The sequence below is a fragment of the Macrotis lagotis genome, chromosome X, assembly GCF_037893015.1.
Source record: "Macrotis lagotis isolate mMagLag1 chromosome X, bilby.v1.9.chrom.fasta, whole genome shotgun sequence".
Lineage (NCBI taxonomy): Eukaryota > Metazoa > Chordata > Mammalia > Peramelemorphia > Peramelidae > Macrotis > Macrotis lagotis.
In genome coordinates this window covers 694,437,888-694,453,052 of record NC_133666.1, presented here as the reverse complement: position 1 = coordinate 694,453,052, position 15,165 = coordinate 694,437,888, and the positions used below count along the sequence as shown (strand labels likewise).

Below are 15,165 nucleotides of genomic sequence, written 5' to 3'. Positions count from 1 at the left end.
AAAACTAAACAACCAAAAAATTACTTTAATGAGTTAGAAAAAGTTGTAAGTAAATTCATATGGAGAAATAAAAAGTCAAGAATTGCCAGGAATTTAATGAAAAAAAGGTGCAAAAGGATGTGGTTTAGCCCTACCCGATCTAAAATTATATTATAAAGCATCAGTCATCAAAACCGTCTGGTATTGGCTAAGAAATAGAGTGGTGGACCAGTGGAATAGACTAGGTGCAAAAGCAGGAGATGATTACAGTAATCTGCTGTTTGATAAACCCAAAGAGTCTGGCCATTGGGATAAAAACTCTCTCTTTGAAAAAAACTGCTGGGAAAAGTGGAAGTTAGTATGGAAGAAACTTAGATTAGACCAACACCTCACACCCTTTACCAAGATAAGATCCAAATGGTTACAGTACATAGACATAAAAAACAATACTATAAGCAAACTAGAAGATCAAGGAGTAGTTTCCCTGTCAGATCTATGGAAAGGGGAGCAGTTTATGATGAAGGAAGAGATGGAGAACATCACCAAAAACAAACTAGATCATTTCGATGACATTAAATTAAAAAAGCTTTTGCACAGACAAAACCACAGTAACCAAGATCAAAAGAAATGTAGTAAATTGGAAAACAATCTTTACAACTAATGTTTCTGACAAAGGACTCATTTCTAAAATATACAGAGAACTGAGTCATTTAAAAAAAAAAAGCCATTCCCCAGTTGACAAATGGTCAAAGGATATGCAAAGGCAATTTACAGATGAGATCAAAGTAATCCATAATTATATGAAAAATTGCTCTAAATCATTACTTATTAGAGAAGTGCAAATTAAAGCTTCTCTGAGGTATCACCTCACACCTCTCAGACTGGCCAATATGACCAGAAAGGATAATGATCATTGTTGGAAGGGTTGTGGGAAATCTGGGGCACTATTACACTGTTGGTGGAGCTGTGAATTCATCCAACTCTTATGGAGAGCTATTTGGAACTATGCCCAAAGGGCAACAGAAATGTGCATACCCTTTGACCCAGCAATACCACTACTGGGTCTATACCCTGAAGAGATGGTGAAAAAGAATAAAAACATCACTTGTACAAAAATATTCATAGCAGCTCTGTTTGTGGTGGGTGGCAAAGAATTGGAAACTGAGGGAATGTCCATCAATTGGAGAATGGCTTAGCAAGCTGTGGTCTATGTATGTCGTGGAACACTATTGTTCTATTAGAAACCAGGAGGGATGGGAATTCAGGGAAGCCTGGAGGGATCTGCATGAACTGATGCTGAGTGAGATGAGCAGAACCAGAAGAACACTGTACACCCTAACAGTAACATGGGGGTGATGATCAACCTTTATGGACTCATTCATTCCATCAGTGCAACAATCAGGGACAATTTGGGGATCTCTGTAATGGAGAATTCCATCTGTATCCAGAGAAAGAGCCATGGAGTTTGAACAAATTTCAAGGACTATTCCCTTTAATTTAGGGGGGGGAAAAAAACCAGATATCTTATTGTCTGATCTTGTTATCTCTTAGACTTCTTGTCTCTTCCTTAAGGATATGATTTCTCTCTCATCACACTCAATGTGGATCAATGTACAACATGGAAACAAAGTAAAGACTGACAGATTGCTTTCTGTGGTGGGGGGGAAGTAAGATTAGGGGGAAAAATTGTAAAACTCAAATAAAATCTTTAATAAAAGAAAAAAAATGAAGGGGCTTGATGAAATGATCACCAAGATCACTTTTCCATTCTAAATTCTAAAAACCAAAACCAGTATTTCACCAAAGAGACAGGCCTTGGGTGAGCACCTGGTATGTGACAGGCCTAGCCAGCTTCTCTCCCTTTGAGGCCAACAAGAATCAGGGCAGAGGAGAGCTGCAGGCAGGTGAGGGCCCTTCCAGAAGGTCCTCCGGGCCTCATCTCCCTCACTTGCACTGGCTGAGCACCAAGGCCACTGATCAACCTGCTCCTGCCCCCCAGTCCACAATGTACTAAGGTGCCAATGTCAACACTGTCACCCGCTTCTAAAAGACTTGGGATGAAAATGGCATCCCCAGCCGGAGAAGGAAGATGGAGACTGAACACAGACAAAGCAGACTGCTGGGTTTTCTTTCTCTCGGGTTTTCCCCTTTTGCTCTGATTCTTCTTTTATAACATGACTAATAGGGAAATACACTTTACATGATTGTACATGCATAACATATCAGATGACACACTATCTTGGGGAGGGAGAAGGGAAGGGAGGGAGGGAGGGAGGGAGGGAGAAAAACATGGAACTCAAAATTTTACCAGAAATGAATGTTGAGGGGCAGCTAGGTGGTGCAGTGGATAAAGCACCGGCCCTGGAGTCAGGAGGACTTGAGTTCAAATCCGACCTCAGACACTTAATAATGACCTAGCTGTGTGGCCTTGGGCAAGTCACTTAGTTAGCCCCATTGCCTTGCAAAAACAAAACAAAAAAATAGTTGATCATTGAAAACTATCTTTGTATGTAATTGGAAAATATAAAAAATTTTTAAAATTCAGACAAAGGCCTTGTCACTTTGGCAGGGGGGTGCCAAAGATGAGATGAGAGACTCCAAGATGTGAGAACCTACCAAAGAGCCCACACCCAGGGTGTGGATCCTGGAGCCAAGAGCTCCCCAAGGTTTCCTGCCTCCAGGTGGGGCATCATTCCCAGGCCCCTGGGCAGAGCCAGAGGTCTGGCTGACACTCTCTATTTGAGGCCTGCCCTCCCCACCTCCTCTCCAGGGTCCCTCCAGCCAGGGTGCCAATGAGGAAAAGTCTGACAGCAGCCCCTCACAGGGATGTAGGCACAATAGACCCCTTGGCCCCTGAAGGCACAGCCAGGAGGGCAGAGCTCCAGTGAGTTCTGCCCAAGTGGGAAGGCTTCCTGTCCTAGGCTGAGTCAAACCAAGACCCAGAGGGTCACCAACAGGAAGGCCACAGGGCACTGAGTGATGGCCTATCTCCCCATCCCCCAAAATCTTAGCTCCTTGAAGCGCCAAGTCATCCATCCCACAAGAGAAGCCCCTGAGAGCATCTCAGAGGAGCCTCCAGCCCAGGTGAGAGGGAAAGCCCCAACAAAGGGGAAGATGATTCCAGGCCCAGCTTCCACGTCCTGTCCCAGCCCGGCAGCCATATAATCCCCTCCAGAGCTGGCCCAGCAAGCACGGCATGACGCTGCCTCACTTCCAGGATACACCTGCTCTGACATCACCCTGCCCGCCCCACTCTGGAATGGGGGCATGCACAGCGCTTGGATCACAGAAACAGCCACGGCAGATGGTCCAACTTGGAGGGGGGTGGGAGGAAGGGAGGTGGGGGAGAGAGAAAACAAGCCCCACGCAGGCCAGGAGAAGCTCGAGCTAATGCTCAGAGGGAGCCCGGAGGGGGGCACCCACTCTGGCCTGATGGTGCTGGCTTCCTTGGCCTCATGCCACCCCAACCTCACCGAAGCTCCGCCCACAGTAACACAGAGTGGCCGCTCTTTGTCTGAAGCCCTTCGGTGAGGACAAACCCACCAACCCACTAAGAGGCAGCAGCACATTCCATTAAAAACACATTTCCTTAGTGAAGGCTCAGGGAGCTCCCTGACGTGGATAGTCCCCCAGCAAGGCAACTAGCCACCCATTCACACCCATCCACTCTTGCTCTACAATCCAGGGACCCTGGCCTTCCTGTGGGCCTACACAGGACAGTTGTGTCCCAGCCCCAACCGAGCCTTTGACTAGCCACAGCGCTCTCTCTCCCCTTCCTTCCTCAACACCCTGAGATCACCACCCAGTTACGCGGCATCTGTCCCATGCGCTTATAGCAGTTTGTCTGATGTCTCCTATTAGGACATGAACTGGATCAGAGCAGGGATCCCCACCACAGGCTCAGTGCCAAACATACAGCAGGTGCTTAATCAATGCTTGCCTGGTCAAAAAAAGAAAAGGAATGCCAACGCCTTCTAGAATGAGGGCTCCCAGAGCGCTCGAGCCCAAGGCCTGCCTGCCCATCCACCAGCTTGCCCCGACCCCCTGGCTCTGGCTCCCTCCCTGAGGTAGGAGAGAGCAGGTTGCTCAGTGGCCCTTGGCTGACCCAAGGAGCGGAAGTGGCACCAAGAACCCAGGCAGGGGAGCAGCAGGAGCTCACACTGCCAAAAGCCTGTCAGGGAGGCATGATCACCCCCATTTTACAGGATGAGGCACACAGGCTCAGGGGACTTGCCCAGGGTCTCACAGCTAGTAAATTTAAAAGGCTGGATTCAAACTAAGGCCTTCCTGACTCCAGGCCTGGCGCTGCGGGCAGTGGTGCACCCTAGCGGTTCTTCACCACTGCCAGCTGACATGGATGGAGCACCTGACCATTTACCAAGCACTACAAAACATCCCCTAGTTCTGAGCCTTGGCTTCTTCATCTGTAAAATGGGGATAACGTTGTCTGCTCGGCCCCCATGGAAGATCCTCTAAGATACAAGGTCGTAAGGATGGAAGCGTTTACAAAGTCCTGTGTTCTACCGATGCTACGTGGCCCCGGATCCTGAGTCTCATCCCTGAGTCTCCAATCCCAGGGGCCACAGGCCAGTAGGGGAGCCCAGGGCCTCCAGGAAACAGGGGGGCTGAGTAAGATGATCACAAATGATCCAACAATGAGCAGGCAGGCGACTTCCAACATGGCAGCCCCCAGACGATCTGTCACCTTTGGGCCTGGACCAGGACCCAACACTCCCACTGATGCCTGGGAGCTGCCTTCAAGGGGCCTCCTCCTAGGATGGAGGTGACCAGGTGGGTGGAGGGGCCCAGACCAACTCCAGGTCTCCCCAGTTGGACCATCCTCCACTTACCATCACATACTAGAACTCACACCAGGGAAGCCGCCTCAGCCCTAGACCCTCTCGGTCAGAGGGCTCAGTTGTGCTGGCCCTCCCCCTCCCCACCCTATTTTCACTGCACCTAAGCTCCTTGGGGAGGAGGGGGGGTCTGTCTTTCTTCTGCCTCTATTTACATTCCCACTGCTTAGCTCAGGACTCAGCCCAGCCCAGGGAAGTTCAGCCTCAAAGGGTTAGCCTTCAGGGGGAGGAGCTGCTGTAGCAGACACCAATGAATGTCACCTGCTAAGGCCCAGGGCTAGGGGCTGCTACCAGGGCTGGTGAAGGGAAGTGCCCGTACTGTGCAGCCTGGACGGATAGACAAAGGACAAGTGTCCCCCCCAGGTGCCTGGAGGAGGGAGGGCAGGCACACTGAGGAGGGGGCCGATGGGAGGAGAGCCACGACCAAAGCTGCCCTTTGGAGAAGACGACAGAGAGGGAAACAATGCTGGCTCTGTCTCCATCTGTACCAGGAGCTAAGAGCTCCGGACCCATGGGGCCACTGGCGAGGGGCCGTGGGAGAGGAGCGAGAATTCAAGGGCAGATCCACTTTCATGACAACAAATCCAAGCAATGAAGCCACAGGATGATCAGGAGGCCCTCAGCACTGAGGACACCCCCCCCACAATGACCGCTTCTCCGCCCCTCACGGCTCCCTGGAGGGTGGGGGATAGGGTGGTTCTCAGCCCACTCTACAGATGTGCTAACCAAGGGTCAGCACCGGGGGCAGCTAGGTGGCACGGTGGATGGAGCATTGGCCCTGGAGTCAGGAGGACCTGAGTTCAAATCCCACCTCAAACACTTAATAATTACCTAGCTGTGTGGCCTTGGGCAAGTCACTTAACCCTACTGCCTTACCAAAAACAAAAACAAAAAACATCAGCTCCAAGAGTTGAATTCGGGCCCAGCAGATGAGGAGTCCGGCCTGCTCTCCCCTCACCCGGGTGCCTTCACTTAGGAAGGTGAGGGTCTCTGAGTTGTGGTGATTCTGCACCAGCAGCCCCTGCGTCACACAGCTCTGCGTCAGATGCCAGGAGGCCCACAGCAAGGCTGCAGGAAGGGCGAGCACACTCCTCAGGACGCCCCACAGCCAGGAGTCTTGTTCACAATTGCAAAGCTGTCCTTCCCCTTGACCCTCCCCACATTTTCCTGTCCAGCGCCTCTTCCCCCAAAGCCCATCTCCCAGCAGCAGAGACATCTGCCTCAGAGGAAGTGGAAGAGATAAACGGAGAAGCAGAGAGGTCAGCGGCTCGAGGCCCCCCACCCCTTGGACACACTCCCAATGCTGACACTGCAGAGCTGGACCTGGCCACAGTCCTCAGGACACTTGGTCTGGCTTTGTCCTCCTGGTGCTATTCCTGCCTTAAGGAACTGCCCAGCACATGGGGCATCTGCCTGTCCATGTGGGGGCCACAGCAGTCCACAGGGACCAAAAGGAAATGAAGCACCTGGGTCAAGTAGTGACCCCTTGTAGGAACACCTTCAGGGAATGCTCCGGGTCAACCCCCTTTAACAAGAGAGGGAATCTGGAGACTTGCGATGGGGTTCCAGGCAATCAGTGGGAAAGTCCCGTGCCCTCCCTTCCCTTCCCTTGGGCAGCAGAGGTCTCCTCAAAATCAGGCTCTCTGATGTTGGCTGCTCCCAGAGGAGACAGGGCAAGTGCCCCACAGGGGATAGCCTGGCCTCCAAGTCTGCCCTCCTGGGTCCCCCCTCCCTGAGGCCTCCAGAGCCCAAAGAGCTGGACTCGCCCCCACAAGTGAAACAAGGACCTCAGCGGGGCCTCTAAAAACTGGGCACAAAACAAATGCTTTGAGGCCTACCTCAGAGGTGGTGGAAGAGTGGAGAAGCCTAGCTGTCACTGTCTTGGGTGGGGCAACAACTCCCTCTGAGAGTTGAGCTGCTGCCTCCTGCCCCGCCATTGTTCAGCCCTCAACTCTCTGCATCTCCAACAGCCTCAGGAGCACCTTGAAACAAGATGATCTATACATCCCAAGCTACCCTGGGGCTGCTAAGGGCTCCCCAGTCCTCGCTGTGGCTCCAGCCTCCCTCACATGGGTTCTCCTTGTGTGGCATTTCTAGTCCTTCTAGTCCTTCCCAGACCTCCAGACCATCACAGGGACGTCCTCATCACAGGGTCCAGACACGTGCCTGGAATCTTTAAATGATTCTCTGGGATCAACCAGGAATCCCTGTGTCTGGCAGCTCAGCGGCTCAGCGGATAGAGCACCAGCCTTGGAGTCAGCAAGAGCCAAGTTCAGATCTGCTCTCAAACTAACAGGGTGACCCTGGGCAGGTCACTTAGCCCTGTTGGCCTCATTTCCTCACTTGTAAAATGGGGATAATCAGAGCACCGACATCCCAATGAGACAGCACACAGCAGGCACTGCACAAATGCTTATTCTCATTACTCACTGCTGGTTGCCCCAGGAGGAGAGGGCTCCCCCTCCTCCCATCCCCCTCTGGGGATTCCCAACTTCCTCCTACACTGAGGTCATGCCATGGCCCCGAGAGGACTGGTCAGTCTCCTTGGCCTTCTCAGGCCCTCCTACCCGAGATATTTGGGACCTGACTTGTACAAACTTGACATGTCCCTGTGTGCCTGCCAGCCTCCACACCACCTGCCCCAGTGAGTGGAAGCTCATCGAGAGCGAGGCCTGTTTCATTTTTCTCTATAAACCCAACACTGTGTCTGGTATACAATGGGCACTCAATAAATGCTCAGAATACACATCTGGCTGGCCTAGGGCCATAAGGTCCCCAGTCAGACCAGGTCTGAGTCCTCCAGTCCCCTGCCTGACCCCTCTTCTCACAGAAGTGGCTATGGGCTAGAAGGGGTCTTGGGTCCAGTTTGGGCCAGGTCAGACAGACAAGGGGCCAGCTGGCCTGGCTCTGAGGCCTCTGCTGGGGAGTCCAACCATAGAAGCACCACCTTGCCCCACCCCAATTCTGCCCTTGCAGCATGGGACCACCTTGCCCATAGAGCTCACCAGAAGCGAGCGTCTGGACCACTGAGACTCCCCATGGGGTGCAAGGGAGGCCCTCGTTCTGGGGAAGCGAGACCACCTAAGCAGCCCCTGTGGGCCTGGCCACCCCAACGAGGGTGTTCCTGAAGGCGACCAATGGGAGACGGTGCATTCACAGGCCCACCTGAGTTCACCAAGTTCATCTTTACCCACTTGAGCATTAGCCTAACCGGCCAGGTCAGAGGCACCACTGAAGTGAGAGGCAATCTGCACAGTGGAGAGGCTCCCCTCCTGGAGGCCAGAGGCTTCTCCCCATTTGTGTCCCAGCATCTGTCCACAGTAAAGGAGTAACAGATGTCAGGGCCCCAGCCCCCCGAGGACAGCCAGCAGCTGAGCCCCAAACCTCTTCAGGCTCCAGAAGACAGCCTCCCAGCTCACATCCACTGAGCCCAAGGAAAACGTACCAGTCTTGACTGTTGATGGCGTCTCCATAGCCTGGTGTGTCTACCACCGTCAGCCGCAGTTTCACGCCTCGCTCCTCAATCTCCACTGTGGAGGCTTCAATCTCAACCGTTCTCTCAATTTTCTCTGGGATAATAAAAGGACAGTTCCCCAAGTGGAGACAGTTGGTCTGTACGAAGGGACCCAGTGTGGGCCCGGCCTCAGAACCTCAGCACCAAGGGCGTTGGGGGTGTCTTGGCTGAAAGCTGCCCCGGGGGGGGCTGCCAGCCATCCACGGAGGAGTCCCTGGAGAGATTCCCTAAGGACAAATGTCTGGCCCATCGCCAGGCACTGCAGTGGAGCCCGGCTGAGAGGGCAGAGCATGGGGAGGCTGGAGGCTGACCATACAGGTAAAATCACTGGTGACCAGACAGCCTCGCTAAGACCTCAGGAATGCAAGTCCCCCCTGAAGCGTGCAGAGCATGCTGGGTCAGTAAACTCATTTGATCCTCACACCAATGCTGCTGGCAGGAGAGAATGTGTGTGTGTGTGTGTGTGTGTGTGTGTGTGTGTGTGTGTGTGTGTGTAGGGTATATGTGTGAGTGTGTGTGTGTAGGGTATATGTGTGAGTGTGTGTGTGAATGAGTGTGTGAGTGTGACTGTATGAGTGTGAATATGTATGTGTGAATGAGTGTGAGTGTGTGTGAATATGAGTGTATGTAGGTAAATGTATGAGTATATGAATGTGAATGAGTGTATGTGTGCAAGTGTGTGAATGAGTATGTGGGTGTGAATGAGGGTATGTGTGTGTGTGTGTTTGTGTGAATGTGAATGTGTGTGAATATGACTGTGACTGTGAATATGAGTGTATGTGTGTATGGGTGTGTGAATGAGTGTGTGAGTGTGAATGAGTGTATGTGTGCGAGTGTGTGAATGAGTGTGTGTGTGTGTGAACGAGTGTCTATGTGGAGTGGGTGTGGGAGTGTGTGTGAATGAGTGTGTGAGTTGTGAATGTGAGTGAATGTGTGAAAGAGCGTGTGTGCTTGTGTGGGTGAGAGGTTGAGGAAGAGAAAACTGAGACCCAGAGAGGGGAACACTAGTCCAGGGTCACCCAGCTAGGAAGAGTCTGAGGCAGGATTCGAACCCAGAGCTTCATCACTCCAGGCTCAGCACTGTTTCCACAGTGCCACCTGGTGGCCGTGAACAGTACAGCCCGGGGTTCTTCCTAAATGGGGCCTCACCATGGAAACACTGCAAAGCTTGTCAGACTGCCTTGGAGGGGGAACGTGTGTGACTGGAGAACAACCAAGGCCTGACTGGCTCAGTGAGGAGGGTCTCTAAGGCCAAGAGGGGCTAAATCAGGACCCACAGAGGCAGTCAGCCAGTCGGCTCCAGGGGGGGCCTCCATGGGGCCACCTGCGTACATCCGCCAGAGACAGGGAGAGGAAGGGGGCCGGGGCCAGGCCCAGGGTTCACTCACTACTGACCGGAGCAAGCTCCTGAAGGGCAGAGGGAATGGGGGGAGCTAGACGCTATAGTGGAGAGAGCACAAGACTCAGAGTCAGAGAGACCCGAGTTCAAATCCAGCCACAGACACTTAGCAGCAGTGTGACCCTGGCAAGTCATTTAATCTTGACTGCAAAAAACAAGAGAGCAGGGGGCATGCCCACCGGCTAGGGAAGGCCCATGACAAGCACCTGGGTGGCCCACGGGAAGGGTCGCCTTCAGTCCAGCACATTCCCAAGGGACTCCCTCCAACAATCCTCAGAGCGGGCCTCTGCAGGAGCCCCTCGGCCTGAGGCCGGGCTGGTGCCCAGAACGACAGCCCCTGGGCGGGGCCCACTGGCCTGAATCCCCAAGCACAGGCCCGGGCCCCCCAGCCCGGCACCCCACATACCTGCAGCCCCAGGAATGTAGCGCTCTGGATAGAGATCAGTCAGAAACAGGCTGTTAATCAGGGTGGATTTTCCTAAGCCAGATTCACCTGGAAGTAAAGCCTGGGGTTCAGTCTGTTGTTCTCCTCAGGGCATCCCCACTGCCCCCCCCACTGCCCCTGGTCCCTTGCCCCCATCCAGGCCAGACTCCACAGCACTGAGGGCCCTGGAAAGGGGAGAGCTGGATGGACATTTCCCCACAATGCCCAACCTAGAGGTCAATCCAGGCCTCCCAACAGAGCGGCCATGGGGGGGCTCCTGTTGTTCCAGGACAAGCAGCAGCCTCATCTCTCACGTGCACCTTCAACAGGGGCTTTGAAGTCCCCCTGGCCCGACCCGGCCCAGCCTGCCCTGGCAGGAAATCAAACCTAAGCTTTGATTCCTTTTTAGAAACCACCCCAAACACAACGGGCAACATGACTTCCTCTGATTCCGGTCAAAGTACAAACAGGTCACAGCCCCTGGGGCTGAGAGGACCCTGGCAGAGGCAGGCCTGAACAGGGGCTCCCTCCAGGACACCTGCTGGGACCTGCAGCTCCTGGCCTGGTCCCTGGGAGCAGCGACAGAAGGCTCCCATGCCCCTCCTCTTGTCTGCTCTGGATCTTCTCACCAATCCTTGGTGGTGGCTGACATGAGCCCAGGAGCAGGGGGCCCCGGGGGGCCGGGGGGGCTCATTTTCCCAAGTAGAGACCAGAACCCGCAGGTAGGCACCCTGTTCTCTGAGCCTCTGGGCTGGGCTCAGCCCTTAATTCCACCTAAGGAGCCTCTGCTTGAAGAATGTCTGGAATCTGCCTCTGGAGCCCAAGCAGGACCCAGAGAGGATAAGCCCAAACTCAGGGGGCCACACCTGCCCCCCTTCTCAAAAATCAGAACCACCATGGCCTGCTGGGACCCCACCCTCGTCCATCAGAAAGAAGTGTGTACAAAGCCAACCCTCCCAACAAACAGGGCAAGCAGCTGCCCCCATTCAGAAGCAGGTGATGCAGAGAAAAGACAGGCCTACCCTCCCTGGCCAGGAGCCCCTCTCCTCAGCCTGCATCCTTACTCCTCTGGCACTGAGGACACCCCCCAACTCAGGGAGCTCGACCCGGACCAGGTCTGCTGAAGGGGACGTTGCCACCAGAGTCAGAGACGTCCGGTCTGGTTCCATCCGATAGAACCTCCCGAGGGCATCCTTCTGAATGGGCCAGGGACCCATGTGTCTCTGTTGCACGTGGCCAGAGACTGCTAGACTCCACCTTTGGAGCTCCCTCCACCTGTGTGTAGACAACCTGACCAGCGGATGTTGAGGGGAAAATGCCCCATCAGAGAAGGGCTCTGGGATGCTCCTCCAGGTCTTTCTAGGTACCTCTACCCTTAGCACCAGGGCCTCGGAAGCAGTGGGCGGCTAAGAAGTGCTGACCAAGAAGCCACACAATTTGTCTTGATGATGTCCATCGGCTGCTGGGCCTTCCCTGGTGAAGGAATGTCCACGGAGAGGAAGGATTCCATACACTGGTACAGCTGGCCAATCTGGCACATGATCACAGATCCCATACAAGTAGAGGGCCCGAGCTTGGCAAACAGGTACAGAGTGGGCTGGGCTAGGCTTGGTGTCAGGGGTTTAAACCTGGCTTCAGACACTGACTAGATGTGTGACTGGGCAAGTCACTCACCCTTGCTCGCCTCAGCTTCCTCACCTGTAAAATGGGGATAACGATCACATATACCTCCCAGGGTCTTCTGAGAATCAACCGAAGTAGTACTGAAGCCATATACGAAGGCTAGAGGTTTGGCAGGATGGGGGAGTCCTGACGACCACCCGTCTGGAAGTAGAGGAGCCTATGCTCAGGTCAGATGAGAAGGGCAAAGGCCAGGAGCTAGGCAGCTCTCTGCCTCCCCCTCCCCTCCCCAAGTGACCATCAGCAAGGAGGGCTAAATGCAGGCTCCCACCCCCTCTGCCCCAGTGGGTCTTGCTGACAATGCCCAAGCCCATAACAAGGACTGGCTCCAGGAGGGGAAGAGGCAAGGCAGGGGGCAGAGCCCTGTCTGACAAAGTGATCCCCGGGTTCCAAGGAGCCGGCGCCAGAGGCAAGAGAGCCGGGCAGCATCTGAAGCCCAGGCCAACAGTGGAGCAGGGTCAGAAACCAAGGGGCAAATCGGGCAGAGGGTGGAGGGGGTCAAGTCAAGCCCCAGGTTCAGAAAACAAGGGTCTGAATTCAGACATATTCAGGCATATTTTGGCCCTGACTCATTCCAAAGGGTCAATCAGAGCAGGAAGGACCCGGGCCGGGCCAGCCTTTCTGGATGTCCCTAGGCTGCAGACGGCACCTCCCTCTGCCTCAACCCTTCACCAGAACCACTTTAATTCAATCAAATCAAAGAGCCACTTCAGAGAGACAAAGAAAGAAGAGTACTGGACGCTGGGCTACCCTGGGTCGCGGGGGACTTCTCCACTCCCTTCCTGCTCCAGCCCCAAGATTTTGGATCTCAACCATGGCTTCAGCCCACTGAGGCTGCCACGGGAGCATCCTGCTCCCGACCCCAAGCAGAGACCAGCCCCAGCCCCCACGGTCTCCACCAAAGCTGGCCCACCCACCAACTCTTCAACTACAAAATCATCCCGAGGGGCCGATGAGCCTCCCCTTCAAGAAACATAAGATGAAGATGTTCGCAAGAGAACAAGGAGAGGATTCCCACTGGTCTGGAGGGTAAAAGCTCTAGGCTCCAGTTCAGGTTCTGCCAGCCATTGGCTAGGATGCAAGGGGCACAGGAAATCAAGAGAGATCATGGAACCCTAACAGGACTCCCTGAGTCTCAGGCTGGGCAGTTGATAGCTTCAGCGTGGACACTGGGGGGTGGCTAGGTGGTGCAGTGGATAGGGCACTAGCCCTGGAGTCAGAAGGAACTGAGTTCAAATTTGGCCTCAGACACTTAATAATTACCAACTGTGTGACCTTGGGCAAGCCACTTAACCCCATTGCCTTGCAAAACAAAACAAAACAAACAAACAGAGTGGACTCTGGAGAAGAACAACCCAACAGCACAAAGACCACAGAGCTCATCTGCCCCTGTTCCTTAAGACCCAAAGTAGGAGACACACACACACCCTCAGGAGAGCGATCTAGACTGAGGCAAAGAACTCACTGGACAAGCTGTGCCACAGGATGGACAGGGCACCACAGGGAGTGTGAGAAACAGAACTAGGAAAGCAACAAGGACCCAAATGGAGAGGACCACAACAAAAAGGAAGTGGCCTGTGGAGCCACAGTCCTGGTCGAGACAGGTCCCAGAGAGACCAGAATGCAGCATTCTCACTCTCTGGAGGAGGCAGAGGCTGGAATGGATCACTGGGTCAATGGCCCATTGACATCCGCTCTCACCCCGAGATGGCAAGCTCCTGGAGGCAGGGACCTTCAGCTTAGCCCATCTGGGCATCTCCTGAGCTTGGCACACAGATGCCAGTAGGGATTTTACAAGCACCTGGTGGTGATGATGATGATGGTGACACTGATGATGATGATGATGATGATGATGGTTAACATTGCTGAAACTATTTTCCTCTTTTTTTTCCTTTGTTACAAAATATGGAATAATTGGAATGGTGATATTAAAAAAAACTCAAAAGAAAACTCAAATTTGAAACAGTCTTCAATTTCTGTACTAGAAAGAAAAAGACTCCAAGGGGATGGGAAGCCCTCTCAATGGCGATCCTCTTCTCCCCTGCTGCTTCTGTCATCATCCAACCACGGTCCCCCGGGTTCCCAGGGCATGTAGGCAGTTCAGACTGATGGAAGTGACTTCAGTGCAGTTTGAAGGGATTCTTCTGTCTCCAGTGTCTGGATATTTTATGGCCACTCAATTCATCCTCAGACGTGTTGCACCAGCAGAATACCATGATGATGCCCACCTAGCATCACTTTTAGACCTTCTTGTTGGAGACCTGGTCTTGCTATTTACTATTTAGAGGTCACACAGGTGAAAAAACTTCTTCAGAAATAGGAGCTGACCAACATGAAAGATCTGGCTTCATTTCCATATTGAAGACAGGACCTGATGAACTAGTCTCTGGCCCTTAGCCTGGGGCCACTCCATGTCCTAAGCCTCCAAGAATCTACTGGCCTGGATACTTCCATCTTTAAGGTCTTGGCCAACCAGCTCATCACACTGAAGTTTTCACCTCCATCCTTCTTAAGGGAATGCCATGACTTCCATCAGATGTATTCGGGATTTGCTTAGGACCTAAACTCTACCTTCAGCCTCCCATGGTCTAACATAAGGTCCAAGTGGGGCCTCTTGCCTCCCCTCTCTCTCCTCTCTAGTACCTTCTCTGCATCCCCTAAGTTTCTAGGGTTGCAAGTGTCCTCTGCCAAAAGCCCTCTAACAATCCAACCTGGCTCTGGCATTCAAAGCCTTCCTCAAACATCCTGTGGTCTACCTGTCTAGCCCTTACCTCAGACAAATCTCCTTCACATCTTTGGGTACCTTTCCTGCCCCATCTCATCTGTCCCTCTGCTCTTTACCTCTGGCTCATACTATTCCCTCATGTCTGGCTCAAAACCACATCTCCAAATGCTGAAATTCCTTCCATCAGGGTTGACCCCAGCTGCCACCTCCTCCATGAAGCTTGCCTTTGAGTCATCTCTTCCTGCTCACATTCCCCATAACTCTTTTTTCCAAAGATATCCACCCCACAGACAGATACACTCACTTCCATGGCCCCCAAGGGAATGATACGCAGCAACGGCCAGCCCTGGTTTCAGCTATGTCTGTAGGAGAGCTGCCAAGGGTTACATCGGGGGGCTGTCACCCCCAACACACAATGAAGCATGAGGGGAGCTCAGACAAGGCCAAAGATGAGACCTAGGATCCCACACAAACGCCCCCCCTTTTCCATCTGTCTGCCCATTAATCCCCTCTCCATACTCTTCAGCCCAGGCACAGATCGCCTATCCCATCCTAGCTGCTATCGCAGGCCTCCACCCAATCCCTCTA

At 53.3% G+C, this 15,165-nt stretch overlaps 1 protein-coding gene across 4 annotated transcripts in view; it reads right to left on the bottom strand.

Annotated features, from left to right (window-relative positions):
- LOC141501986 (septin-2) overlaps positions 1–15,165 on the bottom strand; it is a 119,635-nt gene that overhangs the window by 84,178 nt on the left and 20,292 nt on the right. For all 4 annotated transcript variants that reach the window (XR_012472355.1, XM_074206481.1, XM_074206483.1 and 1 more), the window contains exons 4-5: positions 10,155–10,241; positions 8,281–8,404 (exon numbers count right to left, since the gene is read on the bottom strand). Coding sequence is in view for 3 of the 4 variants with exons in the window: in XM_074206481.1 (XP_074062582.1) it covers positions 8,281–8,404; positions 10,155–10,241 (211 nt within the window). In the remaining variant the exon portion in view is untranslated. The remainder of the gene's footprint in view (positions 1–8,280; positions 8,405–10,154; positions 10,242–15,165) is intronic.